Source organism: Bemisia tabaci, chromosome 7 (assembly GCF_918797505.1).
Source record: "Bemisia tabaci chromosome 7, PGI_BMITA_v3".
In the NCBI taxonomy this organism is placed as follows: domain Eukaryota; kingdom Metazoa; phylum Arthropoda; class Insecta; order Hemiptera; family Aleyrodidae; genus Bemisia; species Bemisia tabaci.
In genome coordinates, this window is record NC_092799.1 from 18,373,634 (window position 1) to 18,393,136 (window position 19,503).

Sequence of the window (19,503 nt, forward strand, 5' to 3'; positions counted from 1 at the left end):
TTGCGTTGCACGGCAGTTTTCTTGTAAGCATCTATTTTAAGATAACTATCAAACAACTGTGAGTGACTCATGATCCAATGAATTAATTGTGTGTGATGTAGGAACATATGAACAATTCAGGATTTTCGACGCTGTTAAAGCACAGGTGCTTGTGAATTATAAGCTGCTAACTTAAAAATATTGACACCAGTAATTAAAATATCATCGAGGACATCATTTTCTAAATTCTTTATTTCAGTAAATCCTACTGCGGACCGATTATTGAAATTGATAGACAAAGCTATAGACAAAGAAGACATAGGGGGTATAAAGCAATCCTATTGGTTGAAATGGGTGGTTCTCATAGACTAAGGGGGAAAATGATAGACTATCGGGTCCCTCGTAGGTTGCCGTTAGTTAGTCTATTACCTACCTTCTTTGTCCATTGAAACTACCCGCTTCTACCGATAGGATCCCTCCAAATCCTTTTTGTCTTCTTTGTCTATTGCTTTGTCTATCAATTTCAATAATCAGCCCGCTGCTGCTCTTCTCGGATTTTTAAAAACGTGACTACCTTTCCAACTTTTTGATTGCAGGGGCCAAGCACACATATTATGATAATGGGTCGAGTTTAAGTAAACCATCTCTTGTAGGCAGAAGATTGTTGACGAAGTTCCCTGAATCTAATTGTAATTTAAGACCGAAATCTTTTAAAACGTATTAGTTAGCGCTGAAAGTCCATAGAATATTAATTCTGTTCAACTCAAAGAGTATTCATCAACTTTTTGTCTAATACTCTGGGAAGTTTTCTTTTAAAAAGCAAACAATGATCAACCTATTAACTTAAGTGAATTTTTGCGGAACATTATTTTATTTGGATATAGCGATACAATAAAAATTTACAAGATAGGCAAAATACATGTTTCCACCTTATGTGCATTGCACAAAGTGCTTTTGAGAACTTTTAAACTTAACTACAAAAGAAACATTCTTACAGTACAAAATACACAGTGAGGAATTGAAAATTTTTCGTTAAATTGTGCCTCACTCCAGGAGCATTCAAAATAGTGCTACAACAATTTGTTGCAAATGAAATTCTGTGGGCATTTACTTGCTGACAGAGAAAAATAAAAATTTGTATCTTGAGAATTAATGAAATTTCTTCTTTCATAAAAATACAACTAGGCGCAACGCTTAAGGCATTATGCATTCAGATACATTCATCTCGTTTTAGGTACAAATGATAATAATTGCAAGAAAAATATTATGATTAAAGAGAAAAACTAAGTACATATGAAAATTACAAACCCAACTGTGATCGATAATTTAAACATTCCTACACATAAATGAAAGTAACAAAAATAATAACAAGCAACAAGTTTAAAAAAAAAAAAAGCACTGAATGTTCATTTGTAAATTCTATAGTACGTACAAAATTTTCAAGGCTTCACTGCCATAGATTAACTCAAAATATTTCTCTATTTCCACATACAGGATGTTCCATTACAAGAAAACCTAATCATTTTCATACTTAAACCCATAATTTTAAAAAGAGAGCATGTCCAAAAATCTTTAAAATACTTTAATCGTCGAATATGGAGCTGGAAAGGGAAACGCTCAATAGACCAAAAAAAGCTTGACATGCTTTTTGGACAAGGCCTCTCTCCATAAAAGTAAAAATATTTTTGAAGGGGGCCTTGCCCCCTGCCGCCTACGTCCCAGGTAGTGAGCGACAGGGGGCAACCTCGGAATTTAAAATAGGGCGCCAATAGTATGGTACCTTGTTGGACAGAGTCTAGAGCAATGTCACAACTGAATAAGTACTTTAAAAAAGGGCAGAAGTCCGATCTTTCGAACTCCTTTTTTTTTACATTTTTGACGCTCTTCTTACGCGACTTTTGCATTCCTGTGCGCCTGTCACTTGTGTTCCAAGTAGTGGACTGCGGCTGCTTTCTCAGATATTATGGTGAGGACAACTGTAGAGTTCAAAAATATAAAAAAAATGGACTTCCACCCTTTATAAAAATACTAATTCAATTAATAATGAAGCGATTATTGTATCCCATATGGTTCTAACTACAAATTAATAATGTTTTTTTAAGGTAATAAGTTAATAATGTTTTTCAGGGTTTTCAATTTCTGTGTATTAAATGTACTGCGCTTAGCAGAGAGGAACCAAGCCACATCAACTAATGCCAAATATAACTGAGCGATTTAATCTTTTATAAGAGAATGTTTGTGCGGATTTCTTCAATGATCTTAAGGAATTTGCGTTGTACTATGCAGAAAATTCATTGAAATTTGCAGAAAAATCCGCACAACCATTTTCATGTAAAGGATTAATTGCCAATTAAAGGCAATAGCTGATGTGGCTTGGTTCCTTTCTGCTTAACTCCAAAAGACCTACCCGAGAAACTCCTGTTTTGAAAGTGCCTGACATCAAAAAATAAATGCTATTTATTTATTCAAAATATTTGGATTAATATAAATGCACTTACAACAGAATTATCAAAGCAAAAGGTGCTAGACCATACTCTCAACTTAAATCAATACACCATATGCATTAATAACAAAGAAAAAATTATGATTATACTTACAATTAGTATTAAATTTAATAGTGAAAACAATGAAATATGAGGGCGAGTTAAGACTTGAGTAACAGAGTTGCTAGGGTACACCCCGAAAGATTCAAAACCAAAATGAAAAAGTAGATCTGATGCCTTGGTATACCAGGGTACTGTGCGCATCATTATTTAATTTTTTGCTTGAATCATTTCTTTTGAAACGAATTGGTAACGGTCAAGATGAATTAAATCAAATGTGTTTGACATCAAAGGTTGAAGACGGGTCATTCAAAACAGTCGGATGAAAGAAGCGCCACAAAAAATGTAGCGTGGACCATCATTGACCATGCGGATGACCGTCCATTACTTAGGTAGGTGATCTAAGTAAAGGAGATAGCTGAAGAGTTGAAATGACGGAGGCAATTGTGAATTTATTCCCTGCCACACAATGATCTCAGGTTATTCACTGTAAGAGCCAATACTCGTGGTCCAATAATTTAACAGAGATTCGAGCTGTCCACTTGACTTTAGAGCCCACGCCAAAGAAGTTTATGTACTTCCAGACTGCGACAGAGGATCGTCTTACATTAGTTTAGCATGGAAAGTAAATGCTGGATGCAGGAGTAAAGCTGGTGGATCTTCTATCGCAGTCTAAAAGTGCAGAAACTTATTTGGCGTGGACTCTACCAACCACTTACCGCCTAGGTTTTTAAATATAAAAATAGTAACCAAAAAGCACCAGCAGCTGAAGAAGCAAGTACCTACATATTAAGGGAAAAAACAGAATAAAAGGAAAGAAATTTAATGAACTGGATTACACTCCAAGTTGGAGGCCTTCTGATTTTCACTTGGAAGTGCTTTGAATCGCACTAAGCAGTACATTTTACCCTAAAAAAGTAGGTACTTGGCATCGACATTAGATGAGACAAACTTTTATGGTAATTATAGTACAAAATTACAATTTTAGTTCATTACTAGAAGAGATGAACAAAGGACAACAGTACAATGACCATGAATAAGGAACGTAAGTTAGTATCTTTTTAAAAAAGTCAAATATATGTTGCAAGCAAATAGTCAAATGAGGCATTTTATTACGTGCCTGGCATATAGTCAAATTTTGAAAATTTACAAAGTTTAGCATGTTTTTTTCACAAAGGCCTCTATATTTCGAACGTTTTCAAAGTAAGAATTCATCAAATTTACGAACTTTTTGTGTACATTCTGCTTTAATGTCTCAGATGTGTTTCAACTGTCAGCATTTGAACAATTCTGTATTTTATGACGGGCAGTAAATCTTCAGATAAATGATGGTCCCAGGGCTAGAGATCATTACAAACGCAATTTTAAGTTGCATATGTGTACCGTGAATTACTCCTTAAAAATTATTTTGTCTTTAAATAGCAAACGAACTAGAATCCAAGTAAGATTATTTGATAATATTGCCGAAGCGTTTGTCAAAATGCCTGACTTGACTAATTGCCTGGAACATACAGGTTCGAACTCCAATGATACCTGCTTTTTGGGTGCTCTGTCATATTCTGATCTCAACAGAATAGGCCTCAGGAGTCCTTCTGAGAGGTCTTCATCCGCCTTAATAGTACTGAGAACATATAAACATTGATTACTTGATAGAGGTATAGTGATTGATGCCCTTAACGTAGTCGGAGGGTACCCTTTTTGCAGTTTCAACAGTCTTACACTGTGTTAGAGACTTCTCTCCACAGTCACTATTTTCAATACCTACTTGTTGCAATGTGATGAAGCGATTTGAATAAAATTAGTCTGCATATTGAATAGTTTGCGTTCAACTCACACAATAAGAGCAGAAACAAAAATTAACAGGAGATGAGGTTAAGAATAATGCACGCAAATAGAGATAAATGATCTGGGTTCCAATCTTACTTTAAAAGGCCTGGCACACTTGAGCTAAACTCTGGCGTATGGTAAAGAAGGCTAAGGAATTGGGCAATGGCAGAGTCTCTTTCCCTTCCTCAGATCCTACCATGTCTCCGAAACCACAGAGGAGCCTTTCTTGTCTAGTATCTGAGGGACCTGAAGGATTGGGTGCATATGTGCATTTCAAGAAATGCATGTTTGCTTTCAGAATTACAAGGGGCTTTAGGCGCCAGAGGGGATGTTCAATCTCACTTGTAGATGCTTAAAAATTGGATTTTAGTGATGAATTTGTTACAGGACTAATTTTTCAACTAGTTTTAGCTGATATCATTGATATCTCATTTTAATGAAAAATTGTACTTGTGCGCCTTGTCATTCGAGCCCCTTATTTCTAATCATTCAGTTTCAACAATACCTACCTTCGAAAGACACTCGAGGTGAGAAAACTGCATCAGAGGGATGAGCACAGCTCTTCCTTACCAGTCACCTTGAGTCGCAAACTGAATGAGTGTTAATATAGCCATGGATATTTTTAACATTAAGCACGGAATTCTTCAAGGAGCGAGGCTGAAGGCTGAGACAGGAATTGCGTTTTTAAACTGTTTTCCGGCACCCCACACAGTAGTTGGAGTGCTTAGAGGTAACGTTAGGATGCTAATGTCTGGAAATCTTGCAGAAATCTTAGCATCAAAAAAACAAGGATGAGAAAATGAACTTGGCACAGCTCATCATATTTTTTCAACGAACGGTTAATTTTTTCCAAAATCTGGCATTGACCACAGATTCACTCAAAATATACGTATAAAATTATAAATCTCCACCTATGTCTAAAAACTGACATTTAATCTAATGCAAAATATCCTCTTTGTTTGTTTATTCTTCATTCAATTATGTAATTAATTTTTTTCATCATTTATTTATTTATTAAATCATTATTCCATCTTTCCTTCTTCAATGAGTTGGAGTAAAGAATTGAAGAGATTCAATCTTGCTATATTTTTGTGGCCGGCTAAAAAAAAACTTACTCCTTCTTTATCTCTCGGACTTCCTTATATTTTTAGTGCCACAGGGCTTCTTTTTTTACTGGGTAAAATCTGCAAATCTACTAGAAAGCATGATCATAAAATCTGATCCAAGAAATCGATGGCTTTTTCAAGAAAGTCTAAATGAGAGATGCTTGGTGTTAAATCTTAGCATCAGAAATTAATGAAAAACAACTAACATAGGCCTATACTTCCTAACCCTTCATCTTTAGTTGATAAAAGCCCAGTTTTATAACATGAAAGTTACTTTTTTTTATTCTATCGAGTGTAAGGTGAAAATTATGATAGATTCTTCAGCATTCATACAGGGTGTGCAAAAAAATATCCACCGTGAATATCTTTTTAATGTATTCGAATAGTAACACAGGGATGAGGCTAATATGGGGGACCATGGCGGAGGTAATGGTTCACTGAACAGAGTAAAAATTAAATTTTCTCAAGACATGTTGAGTTGACAGAAATTCAAGCAGAACACTTCGAACAAATCAAAAACTTTTAAATTTCACTTTATAGGGAAAAATTAATATTAGTCGTTTGCACGAATATAAAAAAATTCAAACTCCCTGCTCGCGAAAATAAACATCAGTGCAGGTCGAATCGGCCAGAGAATACTATCTTCTCCCTCTCAAGAAAAGTTTAGCAGACAAAGCCAACTCTATCGTAAAGCCTGCTGAAGTTAGTCCAGTAATCAATCAGACTTCAAGTACACTTTGGTTTTTAGGGAGCATGCAAACTCGGAATGGATGTACATAGAAATGCTTGCTTTTGAGATCATTTTGGAAATGTTTAAGGTGTCTGACATGGTCTGGATGGAATTTCAATTGAAAAACATGTTTCGTGGTCTTTGATTTCATACTATTTGGGGTCACCCGTAGAATTGCCACACGGCACACCCGGGACCTCCTCTAATTGTTAATGAGCGATCCTTAGAATAATTGTGTTTGCTTTCTATTAATCAGCGTTGTTGATAGTGTATAATGTTCCTTGTTACCGCTCATGTCTGCTTCTTGATATTCATTATAATGTATTTACTGAGGGGGGGGGACTATTTGCAGTGGTCCATATGGGAACTTAAGAGAAAATTTCAGGCAAATGATCGTTTAAAGAGGGCTAAGTTTTAGAAGGTCTTAGGACGGTTTTTTTGTAATATGGAGGGCTTAACTCTTGCACAGGACACTATTGACTTTAATTTTTAACTGCATCCTCATATCTGCTTAGAGATAGGCCACTAGTCAAGGTCTGTACTAGAAAAACCCGTTGCATGTTTTCTCTCCACAATCTTGCGCAGAAAATAATTCACACAACAAGGAATGTGGGAATCAACTCCTGAGCAAGCTATTAACGAGTATATATTTCACACAGATCAAATGGAAGGTTCATGGTAAAAATTCAATTCTTGTTTTGGAGTTGCTTTCCGTACTTACAGTTGTGAGATTCGTTTCCTTGTGAAAGAACCCCGCACAGAACAGAGGGCTCCTGGTAGATTTTGATGAAATTTAAATAGATTAAAATTACGTTCATCATCAGCACAAAGCAAAAAAAAACTAGCACGTTCGAACGAGTAGAGGCCGAGATGTTCGCGATTAAACACAAGCCATTTTCTATGCAGTGGAGACAAATGGGCGCTCCTCATTGCCTTTTCTTGCGCTTGAACACCTCAGACTTCTATCGGGAAACACCCCCTCTCCTTCAAGTGGCTGCTTAGGCAGTGTGATACGGAGTCCTCTATCTCTTGCACCTCTCCTCTGAAATGACTCAAGAGAGTTGTTAGAACAGAATCGGCAGATGCATGGAGAAGGAGGGCATACAGCCTTTGCATTAGCTGAATGTATAAGTATCTAACTGAGGTCCGATCGAAAACGCCCATCAACCAGAGGAGTAAGTCTTCCGCCATAGTAAGATATGATAAAAAATAGTCCAGGTTTAATCGCGAATATCTCGACTTCTTCTTGTTAGAATGAGCTAATTTTTGGGCTTCGTGCTAATGATGAACTTTAAGTCCATCTATTAAATTTTCATCAAAATCTACTGGGAGCCACTGAGCCCCCTGTTCTGTGCAGGGTTCTTTTGAAGAGAAACATATCTCGTTGTACTTTAATTCATACCTTGTCTAAAATCCATCAGCTTATTTTCTCCTTCCGGTCCTTCTAATTTGTAAAAATAGCATTTCGATGGCAATTTATGAGGAAATTTTTTTCTTTCACCAGTTGCCTAGTAACCTGATTATTTACATACATCAACCTATCACCTCAATAGATTCAAGGTTCTTCTTTCATTGAAAATCAATTGGCATTTAGCAACAACAGTTGATGGGACGAGCAATTATTCTGTTGGTTCTCAAAAGAGGTGCAACCATCATGTTTACATTTCTTCCACAACGTCTCTCTGCACCGCTCGTATTTCAGGGAATTTTAGGTAACTTTTTTTGTTAAAGAACCACAGATCAACAGCTATTCATCATAGACTCTTAAAAAAGTTGCTCACGATCAGTTTTTTAAAATGACAGTACTTACTCTACTACTTCCATTTAGCACTGTTATAAGCTTATTTACTTACATTGTGTCTGTTTATCTCCAGGTATTTTGAGGTCAGATATGATAATAGGGCTAATTGAATAGGGGCCTATCTGCTACAATAAATCTGGATGAATGGCCTTCATAAACTAAACATGTTCGCTGCATCTGCCAGAAATTATGAAGATTCCACATCCTGGTCAATCTCAACATACTGATAGCTGTGTATGGTTTTATCTTTTACACGCTCAAGGGGAATTTTTGTGGAGACCAAATCCAGAAAAATAAATTGCGCATGCCATTTGATTTCCTTGACTGAAATGTAGAATCTTTTACCATGTACCTATGAGAAAAAACCAAAAGTTACAAGGGGAATTCGAATCTAAGAGGCAATATCTAACTTGTGCGCCGACATAGCTTGTGTGGCAAAGAACTTTTAGCGATGCATTGACAACAATGATCAGTATTTTGTAGAAGGGAGGAGTTTAAAATGTCCATCAAATTAGGTATTATCACGTTTCAGATCAGAGCACTGCTGTATTCAAAATTACAGGACTCTTGAAAATTTAGGAGGATTGATTTCCCAAATGTTTTTAGGAAATCGGTGAATTTAAAACCGAAGTAAATCAACTAAGTCCTGCAGAGTGGTAAACATCTCTTTCTAAACCTTTCAGTAGCCTCAGTTCTGACGGCTGCAAAAGTTTATTTCGTAAAATAAAAGTAAAGGCTGAGCTCTAAAAATATCCGGAAAACCGGGGAATATGTTTTCCCAGGAAAGTCTTCTGGCTCGAAAATGCAAGAAATCAAAAGACAGCTGAGAAACAAGAACAAGAGAGACGAATCGTGCATAAACATAGTAAATTGGCCCGAAATTGTTCTCTCTTACCCACAACGAAAATTAGATCACAAAGAACAGGTAATGCTAAATACCCTTGAATGCCTAAATTTTCCCTCAGTTGTTCGTTCTGCAATTCGCCACCACTTTGATAAATGGTAGATTTGGGCCATCTTATTATTTTTGAAAAACCAAAATTTAAGTAGTTCAGAATGTTATTATAAACTAAAGTCTATATAGCTTCGCCGCATGACTAAAAATCAACTTTTAAAACTAGGAAATAAGTTCAAAAGTACTGTTTCAACTTTGAACAATTTCAACAGCCTTAGTTACTTTAAAAAGAGTACTTTTGACTTTATTTCATGATTTTAAAAGATAATTTTTGATATGATCATGCCTCAGTAATTGATCTTGAGATTGAAATTTCAATTTCTCCATAAAAATTCATCTGACGGCTAAAATTTGAGATTTTTAATCACAATATACATCATGTATTTCACCAATGCAGAGAATCTACCATAGGAACCCCCTTTAGCTATGGCAAGCACACTCACTTGTCTAAGTATGGTCAAATTTTTAATCTTTTTCTCGTGAATAGGGTATATGTCTTGAAAGATATACAGAGTCGAGAATTTCACTGTCGTTCTCCAAAATGTCTGAGTTCACTGCATTTTTTATCTTATTGAGAATAAAGAAAAACTCTCAGCAGATACATCTTTCTCTTAAAAAAACTTAAGAATGTTGAAGTTATAAATGCTTACCTTGTGCCATAAACGTAAAGCGATAGGAAGGGAAAGACTGAGGGCAAGATAACGGGTGAATTAAACTAGCGGTCTCAGAATGACTTTATTAAAAGCTTCAAAACAATTTACTGAAATACCATTGCATAAAACGAAGATATAAAATTTTCAATCCTGGTTTATTGCATGTCACCATGTTCTTCACCAGTCATTGATTATAGTCATAAAATCCGACTCAATTGTCAGTTACCATCTTTAGTAAAAAGCAATGCACAACCACGAGTCATACAGGGTTTCAGGAGGCTAACACAGTGAATGAGAGAAAGAGGACATACTTTGAGATGAGACATGGTTAGAAGGTACAAAATCAAAGGATTTATAATGTTGCTCTTAGAAATAAGACCTCGGTAAAGAATATTGATGATGAAGAGATAAGAATACTTGCAAGACTTTGTCTGGATAGTTTTCTTATCTTTCCATCTATAATTGGTGTAAAATTCAATTGCAGGAAATCAAGTACCACTATAAAAGTACCAAGATAAAAAATACTCAACAGTAATATTAGGAGTGTGTTGTCGGTGATATCAATCCATTTTTTTTTATTTCGATCACTGAACTTTGAAGGCATCGGACTAAACTTCCCACAAAGAGAGAGGATAAAGCATCCATTACTTTCGTTAGCACACACTCCAGAAATACTCGAAATGATCAAGGAGAACTATAAAGTTTCAAGCTTTTCTCTGAGTTTTTCTTTGTAGCGAAAATTAAAATTCTCCTAGGATGAAGCTTTAAAACGAGAGCATCTCCAACATTTTCAATTGAAGATACTTTAAGAATGACCTCAAATTAAAGAGGCAATTGGCCAAATACTAATCACAGCAGGGTGGGCAAAGAAAATTAGGAATAACAGACGCACTTTTTCAGATTGAGAGTGATACACTGATAGTTGATTTCCTGCAAAAGTCAACACGTAAATTATGACTTATCATTAAAACTAAACTTAACTAAAATATAAGTAAAGAAAATACCCACCAGTTATATAATAATTTAATTGTTGCCAAGCCATTATGCCAAAATTTTCATTGGGGTTGAAGCTAAAAAAGAAGAAGCAGAACAGTATAGTAATAATTTGACACAGTACGAGAATAATGGACCTAGCTTCATTTGTTTTTGTTTGTTTTGTTTTGTTTTGTTCATGTTTCTTTTGAACTACAACTCTCTGATACAAATAGCATACTACATTTATTGAAAGGGAGTCATTGTACGATATTCCATAAAGCTGTTTTAACATTTCAATCCCATGAAAATTAAATTGACAAAATTCTTCATAATTAGAACCAGATTTCTTGGAATATAGAGAATCGGGTTCTTCAGTGTTCATTCCCGGTTTGAGTATTTCGAAGGATATTATCAATTTTAGTACTGCTGTGATGGCTAATATTCTAAATTGGCGCTTTTACTGGGAGATGTCAAGGCGAAATTTTTCCGTCACAGATTTCCTCATATTGTATTATTATCAGAGTAAGTATGACATTCCAAAGAAAAAAACTATTGTTTTGAAAAGGGGCTGGTGCTCAGGGACTGTGAATGACCTCATTTTGCAGGTTTACAAAATAAATTCTTTATCCATCAGAAGGACCTGACATGTTTACGCGGTCTGATGAATGGACGGAACTTGAGCGAACTCTTGGAGGCTTTTGGATATTTTGAGAGGAATGAGGTAACTTGAGGTAACTCTGGCCATCACTAGGATATGGAAGTAAGGAGTTGCGAAGGTAAAAAATAATTTGGACTGAACGATTTGAAATTATTTGTTCTACGTTTTCTCGTTCTTTCAGCTTCTCGATTGATTCAATGCGTTCTGCTCACATTGGATGATCATCACAATTTCAATGAAAATCAAGTTAAGACATTCCTGTGCTTTGGCAAAAAATATAATTTTGAAATACTGAGCACAAAATTTAACTTGGTGTTGATGTAATGCTAAAATACCCCAGGGATAATTTTTAACTGGAGTAGGAGCCAAAAACTGAGCTTTAAGTAACTAGATTAATAGAAAAATCTTTTTCAAGACTCTTTTCTGAAATATTTAATCTGGATGACTCGCATGGAAAAAAGCAAGGAGGGAGAGGATTTACGGATACGTATGAAAAGCCGATTAAAGAAATCCAATAATACTAACCATTAAAAATTAAAGAATTGCAGAATAGAATCGCAATAATAGGATTTCTTCAGGAAAAAGTGGAGACATGATTCCTGACAGCTGGAAAATAAAAGAAAATTCAGTACTACCGGAAAGATATGACAAAACACACATTATAAGGATAGCACTCAAATTATTATCAGATCAAATTGGAGGGGAGAACTGCAAAGGATTGCTTGAAAGAGCACTTTAAAAAATGTCTTTATCCATTCAGATAAGAAAAGTATACCTCCTGGAATGTTATTGAATTAAATAAATGATCACTAACAGCTATAACCTTCGACAAACCTGGTAACAATTTGAGCACTTCCTTTCAAAAAGTTTATGTTATCCACTTCCATGGTGATAAACTGACACTGATTTGTTTAGTATTGAACCAAGTTATAAAATATAGCTCTTTCATAGTCTATAGACACATTGACGACAATGCCTGCTAGTATTTTTGATTTTGGAATACGCTAGGCACTAGTGACAAATGATTGATCAAACTCCACATGATGCAACATTGATGTAATAATTTGAGAGATCAAGTAATTTCTGGCTCTGATTGACAAAGAGCAGGGATTCAATTTAGAGAGTCCCAGATACTAGCAACTGCCAGGGGACATGTTGTACGATTACTTAAATGCTATGCAGCACCTCTGTTGTCAATGTGTTTAGACATAAATGAACCATGTCAGCCATGGCATGTTGAGTGGTGACATTGTTTTGTTGTCTTCCGAGCAATAAGAACAAAATTATTCTAATTGCTTTTTGTAAATACTGACAAAGACTTTATCCTGTTTAGAGCAAACTATCCCAATCTCAACACTCATTAACTTAACTCATGGAGCATTTTGGCATGCATATGAATTCTGATTTGGGAAACTGGATTCACCATAAGTCAAGGATAGTTGGTTTTATACTGAATTCATGAAGGCTTTCAACTTCTTTATCCTGTGCAAATTTTAGAGGTATCTACATAATTGTGAACAGCCACAGTGAATCAGTCAAATATATCTAGGATTAATTGCATCAAATTCATACTCAGTTATAACGTGCACTTACAATAAGTTTCCCAATATAGGTATAAACTTCTTGTTGTAGAAGAGAAAATAAGAAAGTATGTGTAAAAGAATTTTCACAGAGCTTAATTTAAAGAAAACACTCCTAAAAGTCAAGATAGGCATAATTTTTAAGGAGTCACCTAACGATAGAATCAGTGAGTAAAACCCATCTATTTTAAAAGAGAAAACTACCATTAAAATAACATATCAATGGTGAAATTCCTACACGATGTGACTCCGTTTGCAAAGTTGTAGACTTGCTAACATAGGTACTTTATTTTTGCAATGTAAAACTACTTGTTACAATCCTTTACAACTGTGATTTTTCTTCTCTGTGCGGAGAAAGTTCTGTGAAAACTTCAAAGAATGATGCTGAATGGTTCCCAGTTGAAAAATGAAATTATATAACGTAGCCAACGAGATCCTTGGTTTGGGAATTTCACCACCAATAGAGGAGGGAAAATGCTGCCAAAATGCTTCACTGTTTAAATTAAGCTTAAAATTAACCTAAAATTACAGAGGTCATACTAAAAATTAATGCAGAAGGCTTTGGACGCATTATTGACCGAGCAAATCTTACTTAAAATTGGTCTAATCAATCAATTAGCCTACCAAGAAAAACTTTATTTCTTAGTCCATGGCATCTACATACAACATTTCCATAGCCAACCACAAAAATAATTAAGTGCTGAACCTCACCTAAAAATGACACAGGAGTGCAGAATATGCTGGCAGCACCAAGTTAAGTTTGGACTATTTGGTAAAAGTCTGGCTGGTCATAGTCTTCTCTTGATTTATAATTTTTAGTTTTGAGTTGTTTCCACTATTTCCGTGGCTGAAGGTGCCTTAAGATGATGATCTTGCATAAACTCAGAAGCTCGAGAAGTTTCAAACTTTCTCAGATTTAAATGATATTATCAAAACTTTGAAATTCAATTTAAATTTTCCAGCAGCTTGTGACAACTAGTTCTTGAAATATGTAAAATTTTCAGGTTCATGATGAGACTTCAAAACCAAGAGACTCTTTTTCGATATCGAACTGAACTTGAGGGCAAAAGACTATAACTGAGTGCTTGACCCAGCACACTGTGCAACCCTGAACCATTTACGGGTGTCTAAAAAAGCCATTGAGCCAGATCACTATTAAAGGCATATAATAGCATGACGTATCATTTGTCCAAGGTTCAAAGCTCAGAAAATTGAACGTGAAACTGTTAAAAGTGAGGAGCATTCATACGACTCAACGGATTTTGCATGCTAAAAAAAAATTAATCTTAATAGTAGAAAATAAATTAAGGTGCGAGCAACATGATAAAACCTTTGAATAGAGACCTCAGAATTGATAAGTTTTAAATGAAAGGAGGAGACTGAAGTATTAATTGAAATAGTTTTGTAGGAAAGGAAGGGAAACAGCTGAAGCGACAATGGCACAAGGTAACATCAGAACGCATCCTCTACAGACTGTTGAATGATGGTGCACCAGTTTCTATTGGAGGTTGGAGAAAAACAGGCTGATCACGTCATAGCTGTAAAAAGTCTGACAGAAATATTTAATAAAAAATGCAATAACCTGAAAATCAAGACAATTCAAGCTTAAAAAATGTGATGAGATCTACAGACTTGGCTAAGCAGAAAGGAACTGACGAAATTTCCGCTACAGGCAAGTTTTAAGCCATTTTGATAGAAACTACATTGAACTTTTCTCACAGCAAAAAATTACTTAAACTGATAGGTCATTGTTAAAGTATGTGTTGAAAAGCAAGTCCCCAAATAGGTCAAGTAGAAGACTAAAATGTATGGAATTTTTTTCTTGAAAAAAAGAAGAGTTTAAATGAGTTAGTTAGTATTCAAAACTGTTGACTGCAGCAGCTTTTATAGAGGGGACTCCGAGAGGATTTTCAGTTAAAATCTTTAGAGTAGGAGGGTTAAACAATTCTTGTGTTGTAAAGGCATGATCACAAACCTCCTAAATAATCAATGCTTCTGATTACACAGTGAAGAAAAAGTACATACACAGATTGCCCTTCGAAATTCAAACTTCTTTGCATCAGGTACCCAGTTCTATTAGTCCAGATTGTTTTCACTTCAGTTTTGGGGTTCAAGTCCAAATGTAAGGAATGAGGAGAAATAAATAATAAATTAAAGCTAATAGTGATTAATAATGTACAAATAGTTTTAACAAAATTTGATCCAACAAAATGATCAGAGCTCACTCATTGAATACTAGGACAGAGGTACACCTAGGTTTTCAACGACCCTCATACGTAGTGCCATCTAACTGCATGTATTGACCTGACTTTCATTTCATTACGCAATGAGCAAGCTCTGGGAATTGAAAAAGCTGAGAACCTCTAGGATGCTCACCTGCCAATCTCGGGGACTGAGGACTAGTCAAAATTTGAAAAATAGGTAATACTTGAATCTACAGATCCAAAATGAAAAAGTAGTGTACTTAAGTAAGTAACAAGAAATTAGCCTCCCATCTGGATGATGAGATCTTGGGGTGAGAGAAAGTACAGGGTTCTTCAGCTCAGTTCTTCCCAATTTCAGATATAATAAGTTGCAGCCTAAGCTATGTACTCTTTCTGTCAGAGCATTGAAATTTACAGACTCGAAGAACAACTGTTCACACTTAATAAGAAGATAACAAAATTAGTGACTCACTGTTTCACCAGCACTGCTCCGCAAACTTGCGTCCAATAGTTCAGGACATGTGTACTTCGCACAATGGGAACAAAATTCCATTGAGATTCCTGATACGGTTGAAACATGCAGGCATATTCCAATATCATCAAGCCTTGACGAGGAGTCAGGATCCACTGTGGCAGAGTCTTCAACTTCGATGGTGGGTAGACTGAATAGACTTGATTCTTCGAAGCTTTCTGGTAAATCAAAATTGAAAAGATCACTAGCTGATGGAAAAACAGTTTTGAAGGTCATACTTTCATCATCAGAGAAACCTGAACTGGAATTAGAGGGATTAAATTGATCGTTTAGAATTTCGTCCATTGTATTAGAGTCAATCCTTAAGTCAGAGTAAGTCTCGGCTCTGGTCTTCTGAACTCGGGGGATATAGCTAAGGGAGTTAACATTTTGTTGGTTAAAATTAGTACCTTTTAATTCTAATGGAAAAAGATGTTCGTTGGTGAAATCAACATCCATTGGGGGTTGCACTGGCGTACCACAGGACTTGAGATTTTTGACAATGGCACCCAGTTTGGATTCGTTCCTCAGGACAGCTTTCAGATATTCAACTTCTTTCTGTAGCACTTGCACTTCACTTGACTTTTGACGATATTCAGCTTGCCATCTTTTGCACTCATTCTTGTAAGCGTCTAGACTTTCTTCCAAAGATTGCATGTACTTTTTCTTCTTGATACGGTTGATGCGGGCATTGATAGCATTCTTCGACTGATGCTTGTGGGAAGCTCTGGACAGCTCCTCCTCAAGAATACTTTCATCGTCTTCAATAGACCGTTTTCTGCCTTTCCTGGCGGCGATTCTAAGACTTTTGCTTCTTGCCGATCGATTTGAGGACGATTGCACCATGTTGCGCGGAGAGCTGGCTGGGAAGGACAGCCCATCATCCTCTGAAAAATCCGATTCACTTCCAGTGAAATTTAGTAAATTCAGATTGTTTTCCCGATAAAGATCTTCACGTGGGGATTGATCGGATTCGCTTGTCGATTTTGAGCATTCAACGGCGGAATCCTCGTCAGATTTCAGAGAAACTTTCGCCATTGCAGAAGTGGGCTCGAACACGAATAACAACGTATGTAGAACAAGTCACACGAACTAGATTTTTCAAGTCGCACACAGCTTGATTGATAACAATTAAATGAAAACGTCAAACTGTGTACGGTAGAGAATCGAACACAATCACTAACACCCGAGAATGTTGGGAATTAAAGCTATTAAACTCAAAGTTTGGGGAGCAAGGTACATGGAACAAGCAAACTTTTCAGCGAATGAAAGCCAAGATGGCCGTCTTCGCAGGGGAAAAGTGGGACAGAGGAATGGAGGAGGGAGGAGTATGAACGTTTCAAAACGTTATCACGAATATACAGTGTTGCCAGTGTTGCGAGCTGTGCACGAAAACTACAGTTTAGTGATGGCGATTCTCTTGGATCGATTAGAGTACGGATCGATCTTCCAAATGATCAGTTCTCCGATACCCAAAGATCGATAGGATCGAAGAATCGATTCTTTCAATGATCTTTCGCGTGGCTCCGCTGCTATCGATGTATCGATTGAGTGGAGTTACGAATGAAACGTGGAGAAACGATTTTGATTTAAAACGCGTAATACTCAAAATCGAAGCTCAGATTCGGATTCCTCGTAAAAAATCGATGCGATTTCGCGTATAATACCCTGACACCGAGTTTCACAAAAATCCATCGAACAGGAGCCGAGATAACATTTTTAGCCACGTCCGTCATTTCGAATTTTTGAAGTTGGAAAATGTGACTTAAAACGCACGATACCCAAAATCGAAGCTCAGATTCGGATTCCTCGTTAAAAATCGATGCAATTTCATGGATCATACCCGAGCGTAGCGTGGAGGAAAGAGACGCAACGTAGGCATACTGATTCGAGCATATGAATGCAACGCGGCAACATGGGTAGTGCTCAGTGGGTCAGCGGAGGAGGAAGAATAAGAATTTATCGTGGTGAGGAATTCCTCGGGACGAAACCGAACGCTCAGCCGGCGCTTTTAAGTGGCGCCTCCCCGCGTTCGGTTTCACTCGGGCGACAGGCGGCGGCGTAGTTCAAAGGGGCAGTATGACAGAATCTATACGCGTCGTTAAACCTTTTTCCTTCACGCTATTCTAACATATGATACATGAAATCTCATCGATTTTTCACGAGAACTCCGAATCTGAGCTTAGATTTTGGATATTACGCGTTTTAATCTATTTAAAATCGTAGTAGAAATTACAGAATTGTCCTTGAAAATTGATCACACATCATTAGTGTTTTTATACGTCATTAAACCTCTTTCCTTCACGCTATTCTAACATATGATGCATGAAATCGCATCAGTTTTTCACGAGGAATCTGAATCTGAGCTTGGATTTTGGATATTACGCGTTTTAATCTATTTAAAATCGTAGGAGAAATTACAGAATTGTCCTTGAAAATTGATCACACATTAGTATGTTTTTTTACCCCGTTTTTCTTCTGTGTTCACGTAATGAAATTAGACCAACAGTTGACTCATCGACTATAGTCTAGCCTAATCCCCCAGAATCGGTCTAAAAGGCGAACGATTTCATCAGATAAGATGTGCGGTCCTAGTTTCCGGGCAATTGCGATTTGGTGGAAGCTGCGATCAGGCCCGCCACAAGGGGGGGGGGTGGGTACTGGGTCCCTGGTTCCGCGGGCCCTGGAGGGGCCCGTGCCACTGGTGAAAAACCACTACGAATTCAGATGTAGGTAACCCTTGTCTCGGAAGGAAAAGTGAAAAATTTACCATAAAAATTTCGCAAAAGGTGAATAAATTTTTAAAAAATGCTGGGGCACTGCGGAATTTTCCTTACTGCTTTGAAGATTTCTATCTATTTTCAACAATTTTAGTATAAGTTGATATTTATTAGTAACTGTGTTTCATTTTCTTCCGTCGTCGGATGCTAAGAGTCTCCAGTCTGGGCATCCACGAGTTCCATGGCTCAACTTCCTTGCCATAGACGTACGGAAGAGGAGTCCAGGGCATGGACCATGTCCAGGGAGGCTTGGACCACCCTAGAATTGAAAATAGTATCATCTGCCCCCCCCCCCTCCCGAAAAAAATTTCCAGGTGTTTTGAATGCAACAATCCGAAAGTATTTTGTGCTAAAAGTAAAAAAAAAGCGTAATTATTCTGCAGAAATTGATGGAAAATCTCCGTTATGGGAGCTTCAAAATGCGTCCAATACAAGTAGATTTAAAATTTTAAAAATTTCCCAGGGGAGGCCCCCGGACCCCCTCTGTGCTGGGGGCCCGGGCCTTAAAACTGGTACCAGGGTCCGGAGATAGGATATGGTGGGCCTGCATAGAATAATAGCTCATTTGTCTTGCCATTCTTTTACTGGCATCAAACAGTTCAAATTGATGAAAAAATACAATAGGCAATGAATTAAAAATAAATCGACGGTGTAAGTCGGCAATCACATAACTCGTTTACGGTGTCTGAAAATCTCCGCCTCTATGTTAATTTTTTAAAGGCGAACAAATTGATATCATTCCTCGAAGCTTTTGCAGAATTTTCTTCGCACAAAGAAGAAAAATCAGAGGCAGTTTTAAGGAATTGCCGTTGAGTAGTTTTCCGTTTAAAAAATAAATTATGACAGGAAGTCTGCGACGTTGCAAACCGAGTTATGTGATTGCCGACTTACACCGTTGAAATGTGATTTGAAGGGAAGGGGGTAGGGAACACGAATTATATATGACTTTTCAATATCTTTAGCTGTTTCACAAGCCTCTGGATGTAAAATAGACAGTTTCAAAAAGTGAATTTAATTTCATGTTTTATCGTGTTTCATTTTAGAATCTTTTATGAAATTTCGCAACTCTGCCCGCCACCACCCTATAGTCAAGGCGGATAAAAAATGGTGGTGGTCGCATTTCGTACCGTCTTGACGTCACACGGCATTGGGTGCCGACGTTTCTAGAGTACCTTTATCGTACCCTCTGTGCGTCACAGTC

The 19,503-nt window shown here is 36.8% G+C and overlaps 1 protein-coding gene across 3 annotated transcripts; it reads right to left on the minus strand.

Annotated features, from left to right (window-relative positions):
* Nucleotides 1-1,944: 1,944 nt before the first annotated feature.
* Nucleotides 1,945-16,906, minus strand: LOC109029683 (uncharacterized). Of its 3 annotated transcripts, none has more exons than XM_019040263.2 (3): nucleotides 15,484-16,906; nucleotides 11,753-11,833; nucleotides 1,945-10,664 (listed from the first exon to the last, which is right to left on the minus strand). In XM_019040263.2, the coding sequence occupies exons 1-2, from the start codon at nucleotides 16,558-16,560 to the stop codon at nucleotides 11,762-11,764; spliced, it is 1,149 nt and encodes a 382-aa protein (XP_018895808.1). In that variant the 5' UTR covers nucleotides 16,561-16,906; the 3' UTR covers nucleotides 1,945-10,664; nucleotides 11,753-11,761. The 3 variants fall into 3 exon arrangements, with proteins under 3 accessions (XP_018895808.1, XP_018895809.1, XP_018895807.1); XM_019040264.2 differs by having other exon boundaries at nucleotides 1,945-11,833; nucleotides 15,484-15,701; nucleotides 15,933-16,882; XM_019040262.2 differs by having other exon boundaries at nucleotides 1,945-11,833.
* Nucleotides 16,907-19,503: the final 2,597 nt, after the last annotated feature.

Excerpts from the sequence above, each read along its gene's own strand:
- LOC109029683 (XM_019040263.2), bottom strand. The coding sequence starts at position 16,560 with ATGGCGAAAGTTTCTCTGAAATCTGACGAGGATTCCGCCGTTGAATGC. Across the intron at positions 11,834-15,483 it reads GGAGCAGTGCTGGTGAAACA|CTGTCAGGAATCATGTCTCC; the intron begins GTGAGTCACTAA and ends TTTATTTTCCAG.